The sequence below is a fragment of the Elephas maximus genome, chromosome 19, assembly GCF_024166365.1.
Source record: "Elephas maximus indicus isolate mEleMax1 chromosome 19, mEleMax1 primary haplotype, whole genome shotgun sequence".
In the NCBI taxonomy this organism is placed as follows: Eukaryota; Metazoa; Chordata; class Mammalia; order Proboscidea; family Elephantidae; genus Elephas; species Elephas maximus.
Window position 1 is genome coordinate 60398680 of NC_064837.1, and position 19322 is coordinate 60418001.

A 19322-nucleotide genomic window follows, 5' to 3' on the forward strand; every position below is an offset into this window, starting at 1 on the left:
CCACATAGGTGGATGGCGATGAGGAGAGAGAATTGGGAAGATGAGGACTGGGTCCATCTCCATATTTTGGAGATTTGATTCATGCTAATCTTTACCATGCAATAGGCAACAAAGGTGGAAGTTACTCACTTTGCCCCTAACTTAGCGCAATTTCTCACTGCTTTCCTTTTATAAATTATCTATGGTACCATATGCCTTCATTAGCTTAGAAAACCAAGAGTTATCCATAAAACAGAATGTTAGGGAAACACCTTTGGTCTTTAAGTGCTGAGAGATGGCTCGAACCTAGCCATCTTTCTTTTGCGTCTACAGCATTATGCTTACATCGGTAGTATTTTACCATAAAAGAAGACTCCAACCTCAGCAGACTATCACAACAGGATGTTTGTGGCATTCTTGGCCAGACTGAGCTCCTCAAGGGCACCAATAGTCCTCACAATCTTCATAAATAGTCCTCAAAATTTGTTGTTTTTGTTGTGTGCCATTGAGTCCATTCCGACTCATAGTGACGCTATAGGACAGAGCAGAACTGCCCCATAGAGTTTCCAAGGAGCAGCTGGTGGTTTTGAACTGCTGATTTTTGGTTAGCAGCTGTAGCTCTTGACCACTGCACCACTAGCATTCCCAAAATGTGTTAGATATAGTTAAATATTGGTTGAATTTAAAAAAATAAACAAAGGTTACTCCCACAATCTTCTCCAGGCCTTTAAAGGCACTAGTATGTTTGGCTAAATAGTGTGGAATCTCTTACAGTGAAGGTTTAAACCTCTTACCATGAGGCTCAAGGGAGAAGTGCCTCAGTATACCCCAAATTCTACTCTCCAGTACCCAGTACAATGAATATGCCATCCTGAGAAATAGTGGGAATGGTATCATATCTCTTTCTAACTTAAATTACCTCTGTTTGTATAGGCATTCATGGATAATGAAATTCAAACCTCCCAGCTCAGGACAGCATGATTTATTCTTTTTCTATAGCACTACCGTGGAAACAAAAGTGTAACTGGTGGGGGAAGCAGAGAAAATTGAATGCATGGAAATTCAAGAGTCTGTCAAATACACTAACTCTTGTCAGCTACCTAAATCTTCTATTATCTGTATTAAGTGGAAATGCTCTCCAGCCAAGTGCCCTTGAGAAGGCACGCACTAATAGAAATCTAATCTGATATGACAGGTAACCTACTGCTTAAGGTATTGTCTCAAAAGCCTATCTCTCTGGGTCTTTCTAGGAAGATCCTTTGTCTTGTATTTTAAGACCTTTTCCATTTATATATATCCTCAAGGGAAAATGGGAATTGAGACAACATCCAATAACAGTTGTTTTATTTTCCTCCCCAATAAAGATGTCCTGGGTTCTCATTTTGACAGTTTAAAACAGAAATTCAATCATTTAAAGGTCAAAGAAGTTGTAGGCGTTATCCAGGGAGTCACTGGTCTAACAGAAAATCACATTGTGAGTCCAGTGATTCCCAGAAGATTGGGCAGACTAATAAATAGGCTCTCTGTAAATTGCCAGTGGAGACAATTTGCAGACAGTTCTCATACACAAATGGAAAAATAGCAACAGAGAGATAGGACTTGGATTTCTGTTGCAATACTATAAACATCAAACTTTGAGTAGGTCAGAAGTCATGGCATGTATGCTTTCTATAAATTATATTTGTTTTGGAATGAACAGCTGGGTTCAACCAAAGCATCTCCCAAACCAAAACATATGGGAGCTAGTAATGGTCAGTCATAGGTAACCTGGCATTTAGAACCACAATGAAGAGTGATGTTGTCACCTTGTTGGAAAAAACAAACTGGGTGACAAGTACAAGAATGGCTTCTATTCTTCAGTGATACTGGTAGTTCTTCTGGGCAGCTGCATTGTCATGACTCCTTCTCTGAAGGCTATGACTGTCAGGGCAATGAAATTCTTCAAGTAAATTCTCCAACAAGCCTGGGAAATTGCCAATCTTATAATTCATAATGAATAAAAAAATTGGCAGATCTCTCTCTGTCTCACTCTTCTAATTTGGATTTACATTTGACTGAAGAATAAGATGATTTCACTTTCCGTTAGTTTTGGAATTCAGTGGAGATGATAGTGATAGCTACAATATAACAGAAGCAAACACTGTGATTAAATTCTTACTAAGTAAAAAAAAAAAAATTTTTTTTTTTTTTTTAAGTACTAGGTGGTGTGAAAGGACATTTGGGAACATGGCTTCATTTAATCTACTTAGCAATCCTATGAGCCACATATTGTAGATGAGCAAACGAACGTCTGAAGAGGTTGAATAACTCATCCAAAAGTGCACAGTTAGCCATATTTTCAAACAGACGTTTGAACTCAAAATCATGACTCTCAGAACTCAGAGTCTCAGTTCTTAAAAAACTTTACACTACCGGTAGTAGACTTCAGTCCTGAGGATGCATAAGAATCAAGTGAGGCACAACTGAATCAGAATGATTGGGATGGAGCCAAAGTATCTGCAAGTATAACATGGTCCCCTAGGCTTTCCGAAGATGATCAGTAGACTACACTTCAAAAAACACTGCCATGCTACAATGCTGTGTTGCTGTTGTTAGTTGCCATTGAGTTCACTCCAACTCATGGCTACCTTATGTACAACAAAGCTAACTGCTGCCCAGTCCTGTGTCGTCCTCACAATCACCAATATTTTGGAGTCCATTGTTGTGGCCATTGTACCAGTACATCTTACCGAGGGTCTCCCTTGCCCTCACTAGCCCTCTACTTCACCAAACATGATGTCCTACTCTAGAGATTAAGCCCTCCTGATGATGGGTCCAAAGTAAGGGAGTCAGAAAATGTTCTGTTGTGATCCACAAGATTTTCATTGGCTTCTTTGTGGAAGTAGATTGGCAAGCCTTTTTTCCTAATCTATCTTACAAAGCTCCACTGAAACCTGTCCATCACGGTGACTCTGCTAGTATTTGAAAAATTCTGGTGGCATAGCTTCCAGCATCATAGCAACATGCCATCCACCACAGTATGACAAACTGAGAGACTGCTTTAAATGTATGACAAACTGAGAGACTGCTTTAGGGGTATCTAAATGAGGCTGTAGAGTTAATGAACACGAATTTATTAAGAATTGCCTAAAAACCCATGGCTGTCAAGTCAATTCTGACTCATAGCAACCCTATAGGACACAGTAGAACTGCACCATACGGTTTCCAAAAAGCAGCTGGTGGATTCGAACTGCCAACCTTCTGGTTAGCAACTGAGCTCTTAACCACTGCGCCACCAGGGCTCCAAGAACTGGCTAGGGCCAGCTATTTAGGCAAATCTACCTCATAAATGTGTAAGTATTCTTTCTCCTCAGAATTCATCCATTTCAAAGGACCATTTCTTTGGGTCTTAAAAGTCTATCAACACAGTCCTTCAAGTAGTAAAGTTGCAAAATAGAACAATTTTTAACATTTTCTTCCCAAAGTTATTGAAAATGTTACGATAAAAGAAGGATTCCTAAAACAGACTTTGCTCTACCCAGCCAAGAAATAAGATATTCGCAGTTTAATATGGTTTGGAATGGGGAAGGGAGAAGAGGGGCACCACGAAGGAGAACCGCGTTTTGAAGCTTGTTTGATTCTAACTCTGCTTTTTATCTCCCTCATCTCTCACCAACTGCTTTCATGATTTCTCCAATTGGTCTCCAGGGGCCAAAACTGACCCGACTCCCCGCTTCTCCTGCTTTGTTTTAAATGAGATCTGGTTTTACTTAGATGAATGAAATGTCACTATATTTGTTTCTGTGAATTGTTCCAGCAAAAATTACAGCGTCAAGGCCTGACGTTAAACGTCTGTAAGACTGTCTGCCTCTCTGGGCTATTTATAGTTGCCTTTTAAAAGCTCTATTAAAGGCTTTTAGATTGGTATTGGTTTGTTTTCGCTTTAAGAAGCCTCAAAATTGGGACAATTCAAAGCATCAACTCGAAATTCCTGTTTTTCTTTTTTACAGAAGTGATGCAGGTTCATTGCAAAATTTTAGAAATAAGAAATGAGAAGAAAAAGAAGGAGAAAAAAATAATTGCAGCAAGCAGAGAGGATTGCAATCAACATTTTGTTGTATATCATTCTGTCTTTTCTCCATGTTTAAATATATTTAAACTGAATGAAAATTCTATTTTACAAGCTGGTTCCATAGTCCCTGATTTTTTTCCCACTAAACAATGTCATTTAAAGTTTTCACGTTATTCTTCTACTCTATCACTTTTAATGGCTACAGAGTAATTGTAGGCTTGTACCATTATCTATGAAACTGATCTCACATTTATTAGACAGCTAGGCCATAGCCAAATTTTCCCACTATTAATGGTCCTACAAGGCAGCTACGTCTTTGTGCTCATTCAGGATAATCTTTTTAGGATAAATTGCAACAAGAAGAATTGCTGGATCAAAGAGTGTACTAAATTTATACATTATTGTCACCTATAGCCAAATGACCTCTAGAAATAGTTCAAATTAAAAGAAAAATCGAATATATCTTTAAAATGGCAATATAATAACATGCACTAATGTTACATGAACTGTATTTTTAATAACACAATCAATGATCTAGCAAATTTAATTGAACTAATTTATTGACAGGCACAATTTTTTTTTTTTTTAAACTCCGGATATTAGGAGAGGTCTGCAGTATAAAAGCCAAAAAACTAAACCTGTTGCAGTCGATTCCAACTCATAGTGGCCCTATAGGATAGAGTAGAACTGCCCCATAGGGTTTCCAAGGAGAACCTGATGGATTTGAACTGCTGACCTTTTGTTTAATGGTTGAGCTCTTAACCACTACGCCACCAGGGCTCATAGTTATATGCAATTGCTGTGATGTTGTGTGCTGTTGAGTCAATTCCAGCTCATAGCAGCCCTATAGGACAGAGTAGAATTGCCCCATAGAGTTTCCAAGGAGCAGCTGGTGGATTTGAACCCTCAGGCTTTTGTTTAGCAGCTCAGCTCTTAACCACTGTACCACCAGGGCTCCTAAGAAAGTTGTTAAGCACAAATAGTATGACTTTCTTTTTTTTTTTTAAATATACTGTCTGAATTGGCAGCTATAAGAGGGGAAAGGTGGGATAAAAGGGAAAAAGCTGGGAGCTGTTGGTTGGAGAGCTGTCGGCATTGATATTTTCACGGTTCTAGGCTTGTGGGTTCTGTTATTAGGACTGAAATCTCCTTGAGGATAAATATTGTCTTTGCATTGCTCATTTATGTATTCACTCATTCTTTCCAAGTCTATCAGCGAGTGTCTACATTCCATGCATTGCTCTAGCTGCTGGGGACAGAGTGGTTAATAAAACAAGTGTGACCCTTTTCTCATGGAGCATGCAATCTATTCCACAGGGCAATTCAGTAAACAAGTAAATCAGTAGTGATAAATGTTTTGAGGCAAGTAAGTCCTGTTTTTGAGACAGAAAATATGGTGTGAGGAAGGGTATTAGTTTATACATCCTCATCAGAAAAGGCTTCTCTGAAAATGTCACATTAAAAGGTAGACTTCAGTGTTGATAAAAAGCCACACAGGCCGTGGGAAGAAAAAAAAGTGCAAAGGCCCTGCGGCAGGAATGTCCTTGAGTGTTAGAACAGGATTTGGTGAACTTTTTCTGGAAAGGGCAAAGCAGTAACTATATTAGGCACATCAGATGATCTCTGTTGTAACTTTGCAATGTTAGCATGACAATATGGACCCATAGAGAACATACAACATGTGTGTCTGTGTTCCAGTAAAACTTTATTACAAAAACAACCAGCGGGCTGGATTTGGCCCTTAGGCCGTAGTTTTCTGACCTCTTTGTTAGCAGTTCATAGAGATGCAGTGAGGATAGAGGGTGAAGAGGGAGATGGAGAACAGCATCACCTACTGCCATCCCGTAGATTCGTAGCGACCCTGTAGGACAGAGTAGAACTGCTCCACAGGGTTTCCAAGGCTGTAAATCTTCATGGAAGCTGACTGGCACATCTTTTTCCCACAGAGCAGCTGGTGGGATCTGAATCACCGACCTTTCTGTTAGCAGCCAAATGTTTTAACCAGTGTACCACCAGGGCTTCTTTGTACAGAGAGAGACATTTAGAGCACACAGTGTGTGCACATCACTATAAGTGAAGTGGTAAACCACTGGAGAGTTTTACGCATGGAGTGATATGTTTTGATTTTGTTTTAAAAAGAGAATAAAGTGCAGCAAGGGTAGAAATCAGATAACCTCCAGGAGGCTGTTGCTGCGGTTTGCTGGAGAGGTGGTAGTTTTGACCAGAGTGAGGAATGGTTCAGTTCGAGATCTGCTTTGAAGAGGAATCACACAGGACTTGCTGATAGGTTGCATGAGGGGAGTCAAGGAGAGTGATTAGGCTATACTCTGGAGCCGTGGTGGCACAATGGGTCAGAACTTGGCTGCTAACCAGCTGCTCCTTGGAAGCCCTATAGGGCAGTTCTATTCTGCCCTATAAGGTCGCTATGAGTTGATTGCAGAAGAAAGAGGTAAGGCACAATGAAAACCTTGCCTCAGAACTATAAGATAGCAAATGATGCTGGTGAGGAGTGAGCTTCTTGGCTCAAGTAGACACATGAGAGTATGTGGGCAGCTCCTGTCTGGAGGGGAGATGTGAAGGCAGAGGGGGAAGAGGCTGGCTGAATGGACAAAGGGAATACAGGGTGGAGAGAGGGAGTGTGCTGCCTCATTAGGGGGACAGCAACTGGGAATACATAGCAAGGTATATATAAATTTTTGTATGAGAGAATGACTTGATTTGTAAACTTTCACTTAAATCACAATAAAAAAGAAAGAAGGAAGGAAGGAGGGAGGGAGGGAGGGAGGGAGGGAGGGAAGGAAGGAAGGAAGGAAGGAAGGAAGGAAGGAAGGAAGGAAGGAAGGAAGGAAGGAAGGAAGGAAGGAAGGAAGGAAGGAAGGAAGGAAGGAAGGAAGGAAGGAAGGAAGGAAGGAAGGAAGGAAGGAAGGAAGGAAGGAAGGAAGGAAGGAAGGAAATCTTGCCTCAGGGACTGTCGCTGAAGGAGCTGTCATTGGTGTTCTCCCTTTGATAAGTACCACCACACTGCTGGCCTCTTGACTCCTTGTAGTTGCATCAAATAATAAGATTCGGCATCTTTGTGTCACTTCCTCAAGATTCAAAGTCTCATTTTTGACGTTCTGATTGGAAGGCTCAAGCGTCCCTTGGACGTGGAAACTTCACGTCGGGAATCCTCTCAGGCCTCACCTTATGTGTTTCTTTCTTTGTATGTTTTTTTGGCTATAATCTGTAGCTCTAAGTATGGTATACTTTTCCTGAATTCTCTGAGTCATTCTAGCAAATTATTGAACCCAAAGAGGCAGTAGGAGCCAGAAGGTCAGAAAGTAAGGGTGCCCTGTGTACTCCTGAGCTTGTGACTGGCATCCTAAAGGGGTTAGTGAGAAACGAGTGTGATTCTGTGGCCACAAGGGTAGAAGCTGGGGTGTCATGTGGACTCCTCAAGTTTACAGCTGGTGTCTGCCTATTTGGCAGTCTCAAGGACTGTTCTTTTAACTTGTGAGCGCTGACCCAGCTCCTGTGGCAAGGATCAGGGAAGAGCCCCATGGGAGGGTTGTCTGAAGGGCAGTGTCTGTCTAACTTGTGAGCTCTGACCCCGCTGTGTGTGGCTATGACTGGAGAGAGAGTGCCACTTAGGTGGCTGGTGAAGAGGATGAAGAAGTGGGGAGGCCAGGACTAGATCCATCTCCACGTTTTGGGGATTGGATTCAGGCTGGTCCTCACCGTGCAGTTGGCAACGAAGGTAAGATTCTACCGCTTTGCTCTTAACTTAAACCTGTAACCAAACCTGTTGCTGTTGAGTTGATTCTGACTCCTAGCAACCCTATAGGACAGGACAGAGCTGTCCCATAGGATTTCTAAGGCTGTAAATCTTTACGGAAGCAGGCTGACAAATCTTCCTTGTGCGGATTGGCAGATGGGTTCAAACCACTGGCCTTTTGGTTAGCAGCTGAGCACTTTAACCATTGTGCCACCAGGGCTTCTTGCCCCTTACTTAGTGCACTTAAATTTCAGGTTGAGACTGATCACTCTGGATTGAAGGGACAAGAGATGAGTTAGAAGGCTATTATATAAACCAGGTGAAACCAGGTGAGAGGGCAAGAAAGCCTAAGTTCAGTGACAGGTGCTTGTGAGAGCCAGGCCTTAAAATTGGCTTACAGCAAGAGATCCAGCAGCCAGACTACACCTATTAATAGCAAGAGCCTTAACAACTGTGTCGCAAACAAAATAAAATGGAGAACGAGGTCTGAGTTGAGAGTGTTTTTTACCTAAGGCTACACAGCCAGGAAGAATGAAGAGCATGTGTGCAGAATCTGTGTGTGTGTGTGTGTGTGTGTGTGTGTGTGTCTTCTCCGTAGGGTTCAGCTCTCAGCTTGAACCTCTGCAGAAACTTCTCGGATCTCCCACATTAAAAAGCATCTCTTCTCCCTTGCTGCTGGTCCTTCTCCACACTGTTGCTTTATTTTATCTTCCCCATAGTATTTGTTACCATCCTCAATTATCTCATTTTATTGTTTTCATGTTTATTGCTGCCCAGCTCTAAAATGTAAACTCCAGGGAGACTGGGACTTGGTTCATTGATGCCTCAAAGTGGCTGAGTCTGACACATGTTACCAAACACCAAACCTGTTGCTGTCGAGTCGACTCTGACTCATAGCGACCCTACAGGATAGAGTGGAACTGCCCCTTAGGGCTTCCAAGGAGTGGCTGGTGGATTTGAACTGCCAACCTTTTGGTTGGCAGTTGAGCTCTTTAACAACTGTGCCACCAGGTTTCCAGTTAGGAGTGCAATCAAAACAAACAAATAGCTAATATAAAACAAGAAAGAAAACGTTAGAAACAAATCCCCCAATGGGAAATTTAGAGACCATTGGAGAAGTACTTACCTTACACGACAAGGAGAGATTGAACGGTGATCTTGTGGCATGACATCACTTTTAATGGGACATAGAATCTCATGATATCTAACTTTTGCAGCAACCGAGATCCAGTTCAAGGGAAAATCTAAGCCACTTGGGCTGGCATCCAACCAAGACAGGGATGGGCAGGCTGATTTTCAAGATAAGAATAAGAGAAACCTTCAGAACCATCTTAATAAAACACTCCACTTATACAGCAAAGAGTAGGCATGATAACCACCTTGTGAATTTCTTTAACCTGTTAATTTTGACAGGCTTGTCAGTCTTGTTGCCTTTAGTCTGGCTTCTCAGAGTAAACAGCAATAAGATGCTTAAACTGAGAGAGAGTATGTGTGTGTGTTTGTGTGTGTGTGAGAGAGTAAGGACAAGGAATAAAGGATCTGTGACAGCTGTGAAAAAGAAAGGAAAATAACCCAGTCCCCAGGGCTTTGGGCAACTATTAGAAGGACAGAGAAGTGGCCTGTTGGCTTGGTGGTTGGAAATAATGATGCCATCTCTGAAATTAAGTGGAAGTACATACTGGGAACCATATTGCCTGCTCTTGTGTCATGCAAGTGGAAACCTCTTTGAGAGGATTAGAGCAGATATTCTGATATTTTGTAGAGGTGGAAACCGAGTCCAAGTGAGATTCAGATTCAACTAATAATTAATAGGGATTTAATAGTAATTTGATAATTATTTAATTATTAGTGCCTGGCTCAGTGAAAGGTGACCTCCCATTCGTTATTCCATTTAAACCTTAAAGTAATTCATTGAAGTAGGGGGTAGTATCTCCACGTCATGAATGAAGACATTCAGGTTTAGAGAAAAGTTACTGACACAAGGCAATCGGGAAGTTGAGAATAGATCTGGAATTGGATTCTGTCTCCTAACCCAGACTTTTCCATGAAATGCCAAAACACATTTTATTTCAGACTGTTTCTTCTTAAGCTAATTTGATTTTTAAACCAGAGTAACTTGGAATTATAATTCATATTATTTTGGTACAATCTTGACATCCAGAATCAAGAAACATAATCCAATCACCAAACTTCCTCCACTTCTTTATAAAGCACAGCAGGCTTTTTGGTGAGGGAAGATTTATAAGGATTTTTTTTTTTTTAGATCTTACTTTTTGTTTTAGATCTTACTTAAGAAAAAATTGGGCTAGAAAGGAGACTTCCAGATACTGTTACTAGCAGTCTGTAAGCCTGGATTCCTGGTCTTCCTTCCCAGCTCCAGCTTTCCATTTGGTTGTTTGCTTATTACTTACATTATGACCCTTTTCCTGTAATAAGCTAACATAGAACTTTCTTACACTGAGTCAGGAGGAGGAATTGTAAAGTTATATCAGGAAAGGGGTAAAATCTGTGGCCACTGAGAAGTAAGTGGGGCTAGGGTTAGGGGTTGGAGGTAGGAGGAAGAAGAGAAGAGAGAGGGAATAAAGGCAGCTATATGGCAACCCTGGCAACACAGTGGTTAAGTGCAATGGCTGCCAATCTGAAGGTCAGCAGTTTGAATCCATCAGGTGCTCCTTGGAAACTCTATGGGGCAGTTCTACTCTGTCCTACAGGGTCGCCATGAGTCAAAACCGACTCAACGGCACTGGGTTTGGTTTTTTTTATATGGCAACCTGAGGCCTGCTCCAGGAATGATGGCCGCTGAGAAGGGAACATGAGAATACCACTGATTCATCAACAAAGGAGAAAGAGTTTTAAAGCAAGGAGCCAGGGAATGGTCGCAGAACTATGGGCAACATATAGAAGGTTCTGGGTGAAGCAGGTATTCGATGATTGAATGAAGAGCTCCACCTAAGTACGTCTGATTGTCCTTTGAGGATTCCAGGCAAGATAAGGCTCAGGCATAATTCCAGTATAAGAAGTCCTGGGACAGGTTCTGAGCAAGAGAGCCCAACTTGTTTGATCTCAGTGCTACTCATTAACACCCTTCTGACTTTCTCCTCAGAAACTAGGGCCCGCCCACATGGCCCAACTTCCCACAGCCTCCTGGTGACTCCCAGCACACATACCCCACAGAGTTCCACCCACGTGTATCTGTCTTCATGGGCAATGATCTGCACTAGGAATTAGGCCATCTTTTCTACTCTCTACCTCATCAGCCCTCACATTTCCACGAAAACTTATCTCATCTAATAGTTCTCAGGAAAGTAACTTGATTACTGTTGTTGACTTCTTGGTTTAACCACCTTGGGACATTTACATGCTAAAGAAAATACTGGTTAACCCCAAAGGGCTTGTTGTGGCTGTTTGCCATGGAGTCAATTGCAAATCTTAGTAGCCTTTTGTGGCGCAGTGGTTAAAAATATCGACTACTAAAAGAAAGTTCAGCAGTTCGAAACCACCGGTGGCTCCCCATCAGAAGGATATAGCAGTTAGCTTCCATAGAGATTTATAGCTTTAAAAACCCTATAAATTTGCTATGAGTCGGAATTGACTCCAAGGCGGTAAGGCAGTGGATTAGTGACCCTATAGGACAGAATAGAACTGCTCCATAGGGTTTCCAAGGACCACCTGGAGGACTCGAACTGCCAACCCTTTGGTTAGCAGCCATAGCTCTTAAGTACTACACCACCAGGGTTTGCATCGAAGGGCTTGGACAGCAGTAATTAAGTATTTCTGAAGATATTGAAGGACTTTTTTTGTGTTGCATATAGAACTTCACATGGTAGACAGTTAATATACGTACGTTAAGTAGATGCTGGAGACAAGAATCTCATCATCAGCATGACACAGGATTGTTAAGTCTTCACTGTTGTTTTGAATCCTTAACATTCTAAGGAAAAGCCTAAAAGTTTGAAGAACTATCTACAAAAGTAGTCTACCTGGTAAGTTGCTGAATTTTGAGAATATGTGACGAAATGGCAGAGGAGTTGCTTCTAATTTGGTGACACTGATTGAGACACTGCTATGTATTGAGATACGGGACCGCTATAGAGGATAGTCATTTGTTTTGTTGCAAAGTTTCCCTGTTGTGCTTATAGCCAATTTGAAGCGTGCTAAATTAGTGCTTCTCCTTGAAGTCATACAGAGCTGAGGCATAAAAGCAGATCCTACGAGTCAAAGTAGATTAAAAAACCAAAAACCAAACCAGTAGCTGTCAAGTCAACTCGGATTCATGGCAACCCCACACGTGTCAGAGTAGAATTGTGCTTCATAGCTTTTTCCACAGTTGGTTTTTCGGAAGTACCTTGTCAGGGCAAATTAACACAGCATATTAAAAAAAAAAAAAGGTTAATAAATACTTATTTGGTCTAGCCATTTTGACTAAAGGGTTTCCATAAACTTGCTTTGCTCATTGCATAGGCTGAAAAATGGATGAGTGAATATAATTAGTTTGGTCATCATCTATCATTTAGCTTAAAAAAATTTTGTCTTTTAGAAAATGTATCATTTACACAGTTGAAGAATCAAAAAATAGATGAATAGTATTTGAACTGAAATAAGAGCTGCCTATTTTCCATAAGTTGAAATTCCAAGCCAAACCAAATTCATTGCCACTGAGTCAGTTCTGACTCATAGCAACCCTATGGGTTGCTATGTAGAACTGCCCCATAGGGTTTCCAAGGCTGTAATCTTTACGGATACAGATTGCCACGTCTTTCTCTCGTGGAGCAGCTGGGGGTTCAAACCACTCACCTTTCGGTTAGCAGCCAAGAGCTTAACCACTGTGCCACCAGGGCTCCTACACTGACATTGACAACCACAATAATGAACCACAACAAAGGACTTGGTGGCTTGGGGGCAGGATTCTCACAGCTGCAGTTTGTATCCCTGAAATTATTATGTTATTCAGGAATAAATTTTCCACATACTCAGATCTGTTCATTTGCAGCATGTATTAATTGAAAACCCCATTTAGTGATTAGCAGACTTTTGAAAGTACTTAAAAAGTTGCTTGTTTATGACAGCTGCTGGCACCACTGGAATTCAAAATGATGCCAACCAAATGCCATTTCAAATAAAAACTTTTTTCTTTTTTTGTCTTGGCAGCAGAAAAGAGCAGAATCACACAGTAGCTCCTGATTTATGAACTGTGTTTTCTGACTCACAAACTGCACCACGAAGTGTGCAGTTCCCTTTAAGGAACTGGGTTGGAACCCTTTAACAAGAAAACAATCCTATCTTCAGAAATGCTTTTTGATTTGCAATCCCATGGGCCTTCAATTATAATTCATCACGTTCTCGTGCCTCCTAGGATCAGGGGAGAGACTGGAGGCCGGGAGTCATACAGCAGGTTCTTCTATTTGTAAAGTATCATTCAGCCACAGATCCAGTCAGAGCCTACAATGGATGGTGAATATTGTGGATGAGATTTGTGGAAGTACTTTACGTTTAATGTTCTAGCAAGCGTTGAAATGATACAATTGTCTCCCCTAAAACAGGGTTTAAGTGCTGACCAAGGGGAGGGTGCAGCTACTCTACCCAGGTAGGGAGGTTGGTGTGTGCGGTGGCAGACGGGTGGTGCTCAGGGGGAAATTTGGCATCTGCCATGCAGGTTTTTTGGCTGAGGAAAGATTTCCAGTCTGTAAACAGAGTCTGTCTTCACAAGTGGTCCACCAAACAAAGTGTTGATTGTGAAGTGGGCCTGGTCCCTGGAGAAGGGAGAAAAATGATTCCTTTTTTTGACTGGAGGGAAGTTAACCCTTTTCATTCCTTTGCAACCAGGAACAAACTTCATAAGTACTTGCTGACTAATTTCTCTGGTTGGTTCCAACGGGGGGTCTCTATGTCAGGAATAATATCTACTCATACTGCATTGTCCACTCAGCGGAGTAGCAGAGACTTCTAGTTTAAAGGGACCCCCACCCCTTTGGTCTCCACATTTGGCACAGGTAGACTATGCCAAAAACATTTTCTAATAATTATTAAACCATTCAAATTGGGCTGCAGGAGCTTCTTTTTTTGCACAGAAGTCACTAAAGAACATTTGGAGGTGGCATTCTTTAAATTTGCTTTTAGACTTAAGCTGGGAAACGGAGTGGCCCATCCCATGGATGCTAAACCTGATATGAACTTTATGTTTGACCTTGATATTTTAAAGACTGCCTTTGGAGGGAGAAACATGACTTTGCTTGGGATGGCTTTAAAGAAAGCATCAGGCAAACACCGAAGAGCTACAGAGCAGTGTTCATTTGTAGCATGCTCCCTTTAAGAGGGAAACAAGATTAGCAACTTTGGCAAAATTTCTCCTTCTATTCAGAGGGAAAGAGAAGAGCTGCCAGTGTCAAAAAGGAAAAAAAAAAAAAAGATGGATGTTATGGAATAAAGACAAAGACAAAGGCAATTTGACACCTTACTGAATGTTTGCCTGGGAGTGGTTTTGACTCCGGTGGGGTTCACAGAGTTTTGTTTTTGTTTTTTTTCTTTCACAACCAAAGGTGGAGCTAGGGGAAAAGGAGTTTAATCTGAAGTAGGCATCCCTGTTGGTTCTATTCTGTCCTGGGAAGTGTTCAAGGAAGAAAAGTCTCCATAGAAGACAGAGGAAACAGCAGGTGCTGAAGGTGAGGTACTACTTATTACAGCAACCAGTATGTAACTTAAATTATAACATAAAGATAGAAAATTTTAATGGCATCCTTCTAAGGAAAACCACCTTGCTTCAACAGCTAGAAAGCTTAACAGACTGCTAGCCAAATAGCTGAGTTATATTTTGCCTCTTTAGATTGTGGATTACTTTGTTTTCTAAATGTTCTCAGGCAAGAAGCAAAAAATACTGTTTTTATGTCAGGTCAGAAAAGGTAGCAAGGTTTCATTTGGGATAATCACAGTGTTTACTGAAAACCTTATGCATATGGAGAAATGCTATTTTCTCTAATTGCATATTTTGTTTCTCTGATGACTGAGTTGAATTTTGAACTGAAATGAGTAATCAATACTGTCTCTGTCGTTCAAATGTTGACTTAGCTGTTTCAGGTGGCATAAAGTGGCTTCGAATTTGGTGAATTGCATTAAGGATGGAAATTGAAAGCTAAAGTGTGCTTAATTTTCTTTTTTAGGTGTTAACTGAACACCAAACCAACAAATAGCAACACGCCTAGAACGATTTACTACTGCAAAACTTATCTTGATGCAGTGAGGGCATAGGAAAGAATGAGCTATTACGGTGGCGGCCATCGGATTGTAAACGTGAACCCTAAATATCCATTCTACCCCCCAGAACACATTATAGCTGAGAAAAGAAGAGCAAGAAGACGCCTGCTCCACAAAGATGGCAGTTGTAATGTGTATTTCAAGCACATTTTTGGAGAATGGGGAAGCTATATGGTCGACATTTTCACCACTCTTGTGGACACCAAGTGGCGCCATATGTTTGTGATATTTTCTTTGTCTTATATTCTTTCCTGGTTGATTTTTGGCACTATCTTTTGGCTAATAGCCTTTCATCATGGAGATCTATTGAATGATCCAGCCGTCACACCTTGTGTGGACAACGTCCATTCTTTCACAGGGGCGTTTTTGTTCTCCCTGGAGACCCAGACCACCATAGGTTATGGCTACCGCTGTGTCACTGAAGAATGTTCTATGGCAGTGCTCATGGTGATCATTCAGTCCATCTTAAGCTGCATCATAAATACCTTCATCATTGGAGCTGCCTTGGCCAAAATGGCAACTGCTCGAAAGAGAGCCCAGACCATTCGGTTTAGCTATTTTGCACTCATAGGCATGAGAGATGGGAAGCTTTGCCTCACGTGGCGCATTGGTGATTTCCGACCAAACCATGTGGTAGAAGGAACAGTGAGAGCCCAACTTCTCCGCTACACAGAAGACAGCGAAGGACGGATGACAATGGCATTTAAAGACCTAAAGTTAGTCAATGACCAGATCATCCTTGTCACACCAGTAACTATTGTTCATGAAATTGACCATGAGAGCCCTCTTTATGCCCTTGACCGCAAAGCAGTGGCCAAAGACAACTTTGAGATTTTGGTGACATTCATCTATACTGGTGATTCTACTGGAACATCTCACCAATCCAGAAGTTCCTATGTCCCCCGAGAAATTCTCTGGGGCCACAGGTTTCATGATGTCTTGGAAGTTAAGAGAAAGTATTACAAAGTGAACTGCTTACAGTTTGAGGGGAGTGTTGAAGTTTATGCTCCTTTTTGCAGTGCTAAACAATTGGATTGGAAAGATCAGCAGCTCCAAAACATGGAAAAAGCACCACCAGTCCAAGGATCCAGCACTTCAGACACCAAGGTCAGGCGAAGGTCATTTAGTGCAGTTGCCATTGTCAGCAGCTGTGAAAACCCCGAGGAGCCCACTACCTCTGCCGTGGATGAGTGTAAGGAAGCGCCTTATCAGAAAGCCCTCGTAACTTTAAATAGAATCACTGTAGAATCCCAAATGTAGTCTTAAACTGTAATTACAAGGGCTACCGCACAATCATTTTACCCTCCCGTCAGCTTAGCTGTAAACATGACTTTTAAAGAATGATGTAACTATGATTTATGGTTACTGGGGAGAAGTAGAGTAGGTTAAACCTGATAAAAGATAACCTAAAAATCTCATAGTCTACAATTGTTTCAACTTTATTATTTTTTTGGGGGGGGAGGGCTAGGATTTTTTTTTTTTTGAATAGGAATGCTATTAAGAAACTCAATTGATTACTTTAAATTTCTTTTCCTTTGATTATCCTATATACTTATATCTTTCATTGGAGAAACAATTCTCAGCAATGGGGAACAAAGGCAGGATGCCAGAGTAAATACAAATAGGAAGAAAAGCAGTCAGCATAGATAAAAAATTCTTAAATATCAGCTAGTACAATGGTATCAATATTGTTAGTATAATGAGTGATTTTCTATAGACAACATAATGCTGAGAAATGCCAGATAGGTATTCAATAGCTTGTAATGTTCAGATCTTTAGCTTTGTAATCAATTGACCAGCTTAAGTCCTTATGTTTGCACCTCCTGGTGCCTTGTACTAGCTGGCGTACGTGGTGGCTATAAAACATAGACCATGCTGGCAATTTAGAGAGTTCTTCCCCAGGTAATGATCAATAATTACTATAAATATTTTTTCTCTAACCCTCGAGACAGAAGAGAAGTTGACATTATTCAGAGTAGTATTTCTCTCTTAAATACCCGGATTCACCTCCAACAAATGACTTTCTGTGGAAGAGAAGGAATGAAGCAATCATGATACCACTAGGTTCTTCAATCAAGTGACATCCTATGCCTGCCTCCCACCTCCTTCAAGGACAGATGAAGGCTCAGGAGCATAGAGATGGGGTGAAGGATTGGACAGCAGTGATAAACATTGGGAAAGCTTTTGAGAGAAAATGTTCTGTGCATGTGCCCTGAAAGACAGCAGCCTTGGCTGGCAACATAAGGGATGGGACCATTTTTGTTTTTTGTCTTTGTGGGGGAGCTAGGTGTGGGATTGTTTGTCTATGCCAAGAGCAGTTGTGTATGCTTCCTGTCTTGATTACCATACAAGACATAAATGACCCCAGTTGTGGATTTGGAGACCCTTTTCCACTGAGCTTGGAAGAGTTATTTTAATTGGTGATTTTGTGAAATATAATTAAGATGATTTGAATGCAAATTAAGTCAATAAGCTGAGTGCTATAGAATTTCTTAAATTTTAGAGCGTGAGATAAATTTATATTCTCTATTTCTTTTTTTTTTATTTCTATGCTAAGTGATATCAATCACGATTTATTTAACCACGATCATCTAGGAGTGAAGAGTATCTCTGAGCTTTATAAAGTAAAGAGTTATTAGCTACATTCAGAATTATCTTTTTTTTTCATTGCTGCTGCACTGGCAATACGTAAATGCCACAGTTTTTATTTGTTTTATTTTAATACATAGACACATATTTTTTGCTCTTACTGGAAAATCCCAATCTCTCTCTCTCTTTCTCCCTCTCTTCCTTTCTCTCTCTCTGCATTTAAATTAAGCCACAAGTTGATTGAACTGAGGCGTAGTTCAAGATTACTAACAAGGGCAAAATACATAGATGTATAAAGTAATTATCTTTTCTTTTTTTCTTCTTTTTTCATTTTCTTCCTCCCTCCCTCCCTCCCTCCCTCCCTCCCTCCCTTCCTTTCTTTCTTCCTTTTTCTGACCTATGAGCAATTAAAGTTACTTTTTAAATGCACATGTACAGTCTTCTATTCCTATTTTATGGATAGATTTGCTCAAGACACAAGTTGCAAAAATCCTGAAGCTTAATATCAGAGCTCTAACTAGTGCACTTTTTTTCTGTCTTGCTTCAGGAATGCAAAATCTATTTTTTAAGTCTCCTACACACTAGAGATTTGGATTTTGCCGCAGCAACTACTCAGCTGTATCAGAGTGATGCAGTCTACTCAGTAGAAAACAACCACTCCCACAACAAGTAAAAATGACTCTGTTGTAGCTGGTTTCACAAACTTTTGGTTTCATTTCACTTCACTTGGCTTCCTGGACTCTGCCTATCCTCGATGCTTGCCTTGTTAATATCAGAATAGGGGCATGAAATACATCCAGCTGTATTGTGTGCCTCCACAATCAAATCCTCTCAGCCAGCAAAGAATGTAAAATCAGCATTCATATGTAATATTTGTCTCTGATTTTCTGTTTTGATTCATAACACACTTTGATGCCCCAAGGAGTTACTTAATAATAAAGATCTTAAAATTATGCAAAAAGTGTATGCATATAACTACATTCCAAGTGATGGAAACTCTGTGTATGGATACGGTCAGCATAGGGTACAGTGCACCATCAATGATAATGCCACCTCATAGAATTAGAACATAAGCAATATTGTAAACCTTTCTTTTTTTTTTTTTAATGGATTTTTAACAATTTGTAAAAGACAACATCTGAAGTAACAATCAGTTGCTTGTTTAAGTGTTGCAAGAAGGCTTTGTGCAAAATGGCATTTCTAGATTTGACTCTGTCAAAGGTCCCTGGGAGTGCAAGCAGTTTACACTCACGTACTAACCGAAAGGTTGACGAAACCCATCCACTGGCACCACAGAAGAAATTCTGGCCATCCTCTTCCATAGGAGCACAGCCGAGAAAACCCCGTGGAGCGTTCTACTCTGTAAACACATAAGGTTGAGATGAGTCGGGATTGACTTAACAAGAACAGCTGTGGTTTTTGGTTTGGCCAGTGGTAAGACGTAAGTTTTTTTTTTTTTTTTTTTTTTCCGTTTATTACACCCATTTTCTCCCTATAAATGAAATTATTCAGTGGAGTTACCTGGCTGGAAAACAAATTGTGGCATCAAGGCTTTGCTCCACCATATGCTATCATCTGTGAAGTGGGCCCTTGGGGAATGAGTGAGCATGGAGAGGGAGACGAAACGACCATTTTCATGTGCCATCAATTCATCATGTGCTATTAGATGCTTTACATAAAACCAAAAAACCAAACCCAGTG

General features: G+C 40.8%; 1 protein-coding gene across 6 annotated transcripts in view; it reads left to right on the forward strand.

Annotated features, from left to right (window-relative positions):
• Positions 1 to 18559, forward strand: part of KCNJ16 (potassium inwardly rectifying channel subfamily J member 16) — a 62647-nt gene extending 44088 nt beyond the window's left edge. For 5 of the 6 annotated variants that reach the window (XM_049860214.1, XM_049860211.1, XM_049860210.1 and 2 more), the window contains 2 exons: positions 14321 to 14443; positions 14939 to 18559. In XM_049860214.1, coding sequence (XP_049716171.1) covers positions 15033 to 16292 — 1260 coding nt within the window. In that variant the 5' untranslated portion in view covers positions 14321 to 14443; positions 14939 to 15032 and the 3' untranslated portion in view covers positions 16293 to 18559. The remainder of the gene's footprint in view (positions 1 to 14320; positions 14444 to 14938) is intronic. The other variant, XM_049860215.1, reaches the window with a different exon arrangement.
• Positions 18560 to 19322: the final 763 nt, after the last annotated feature.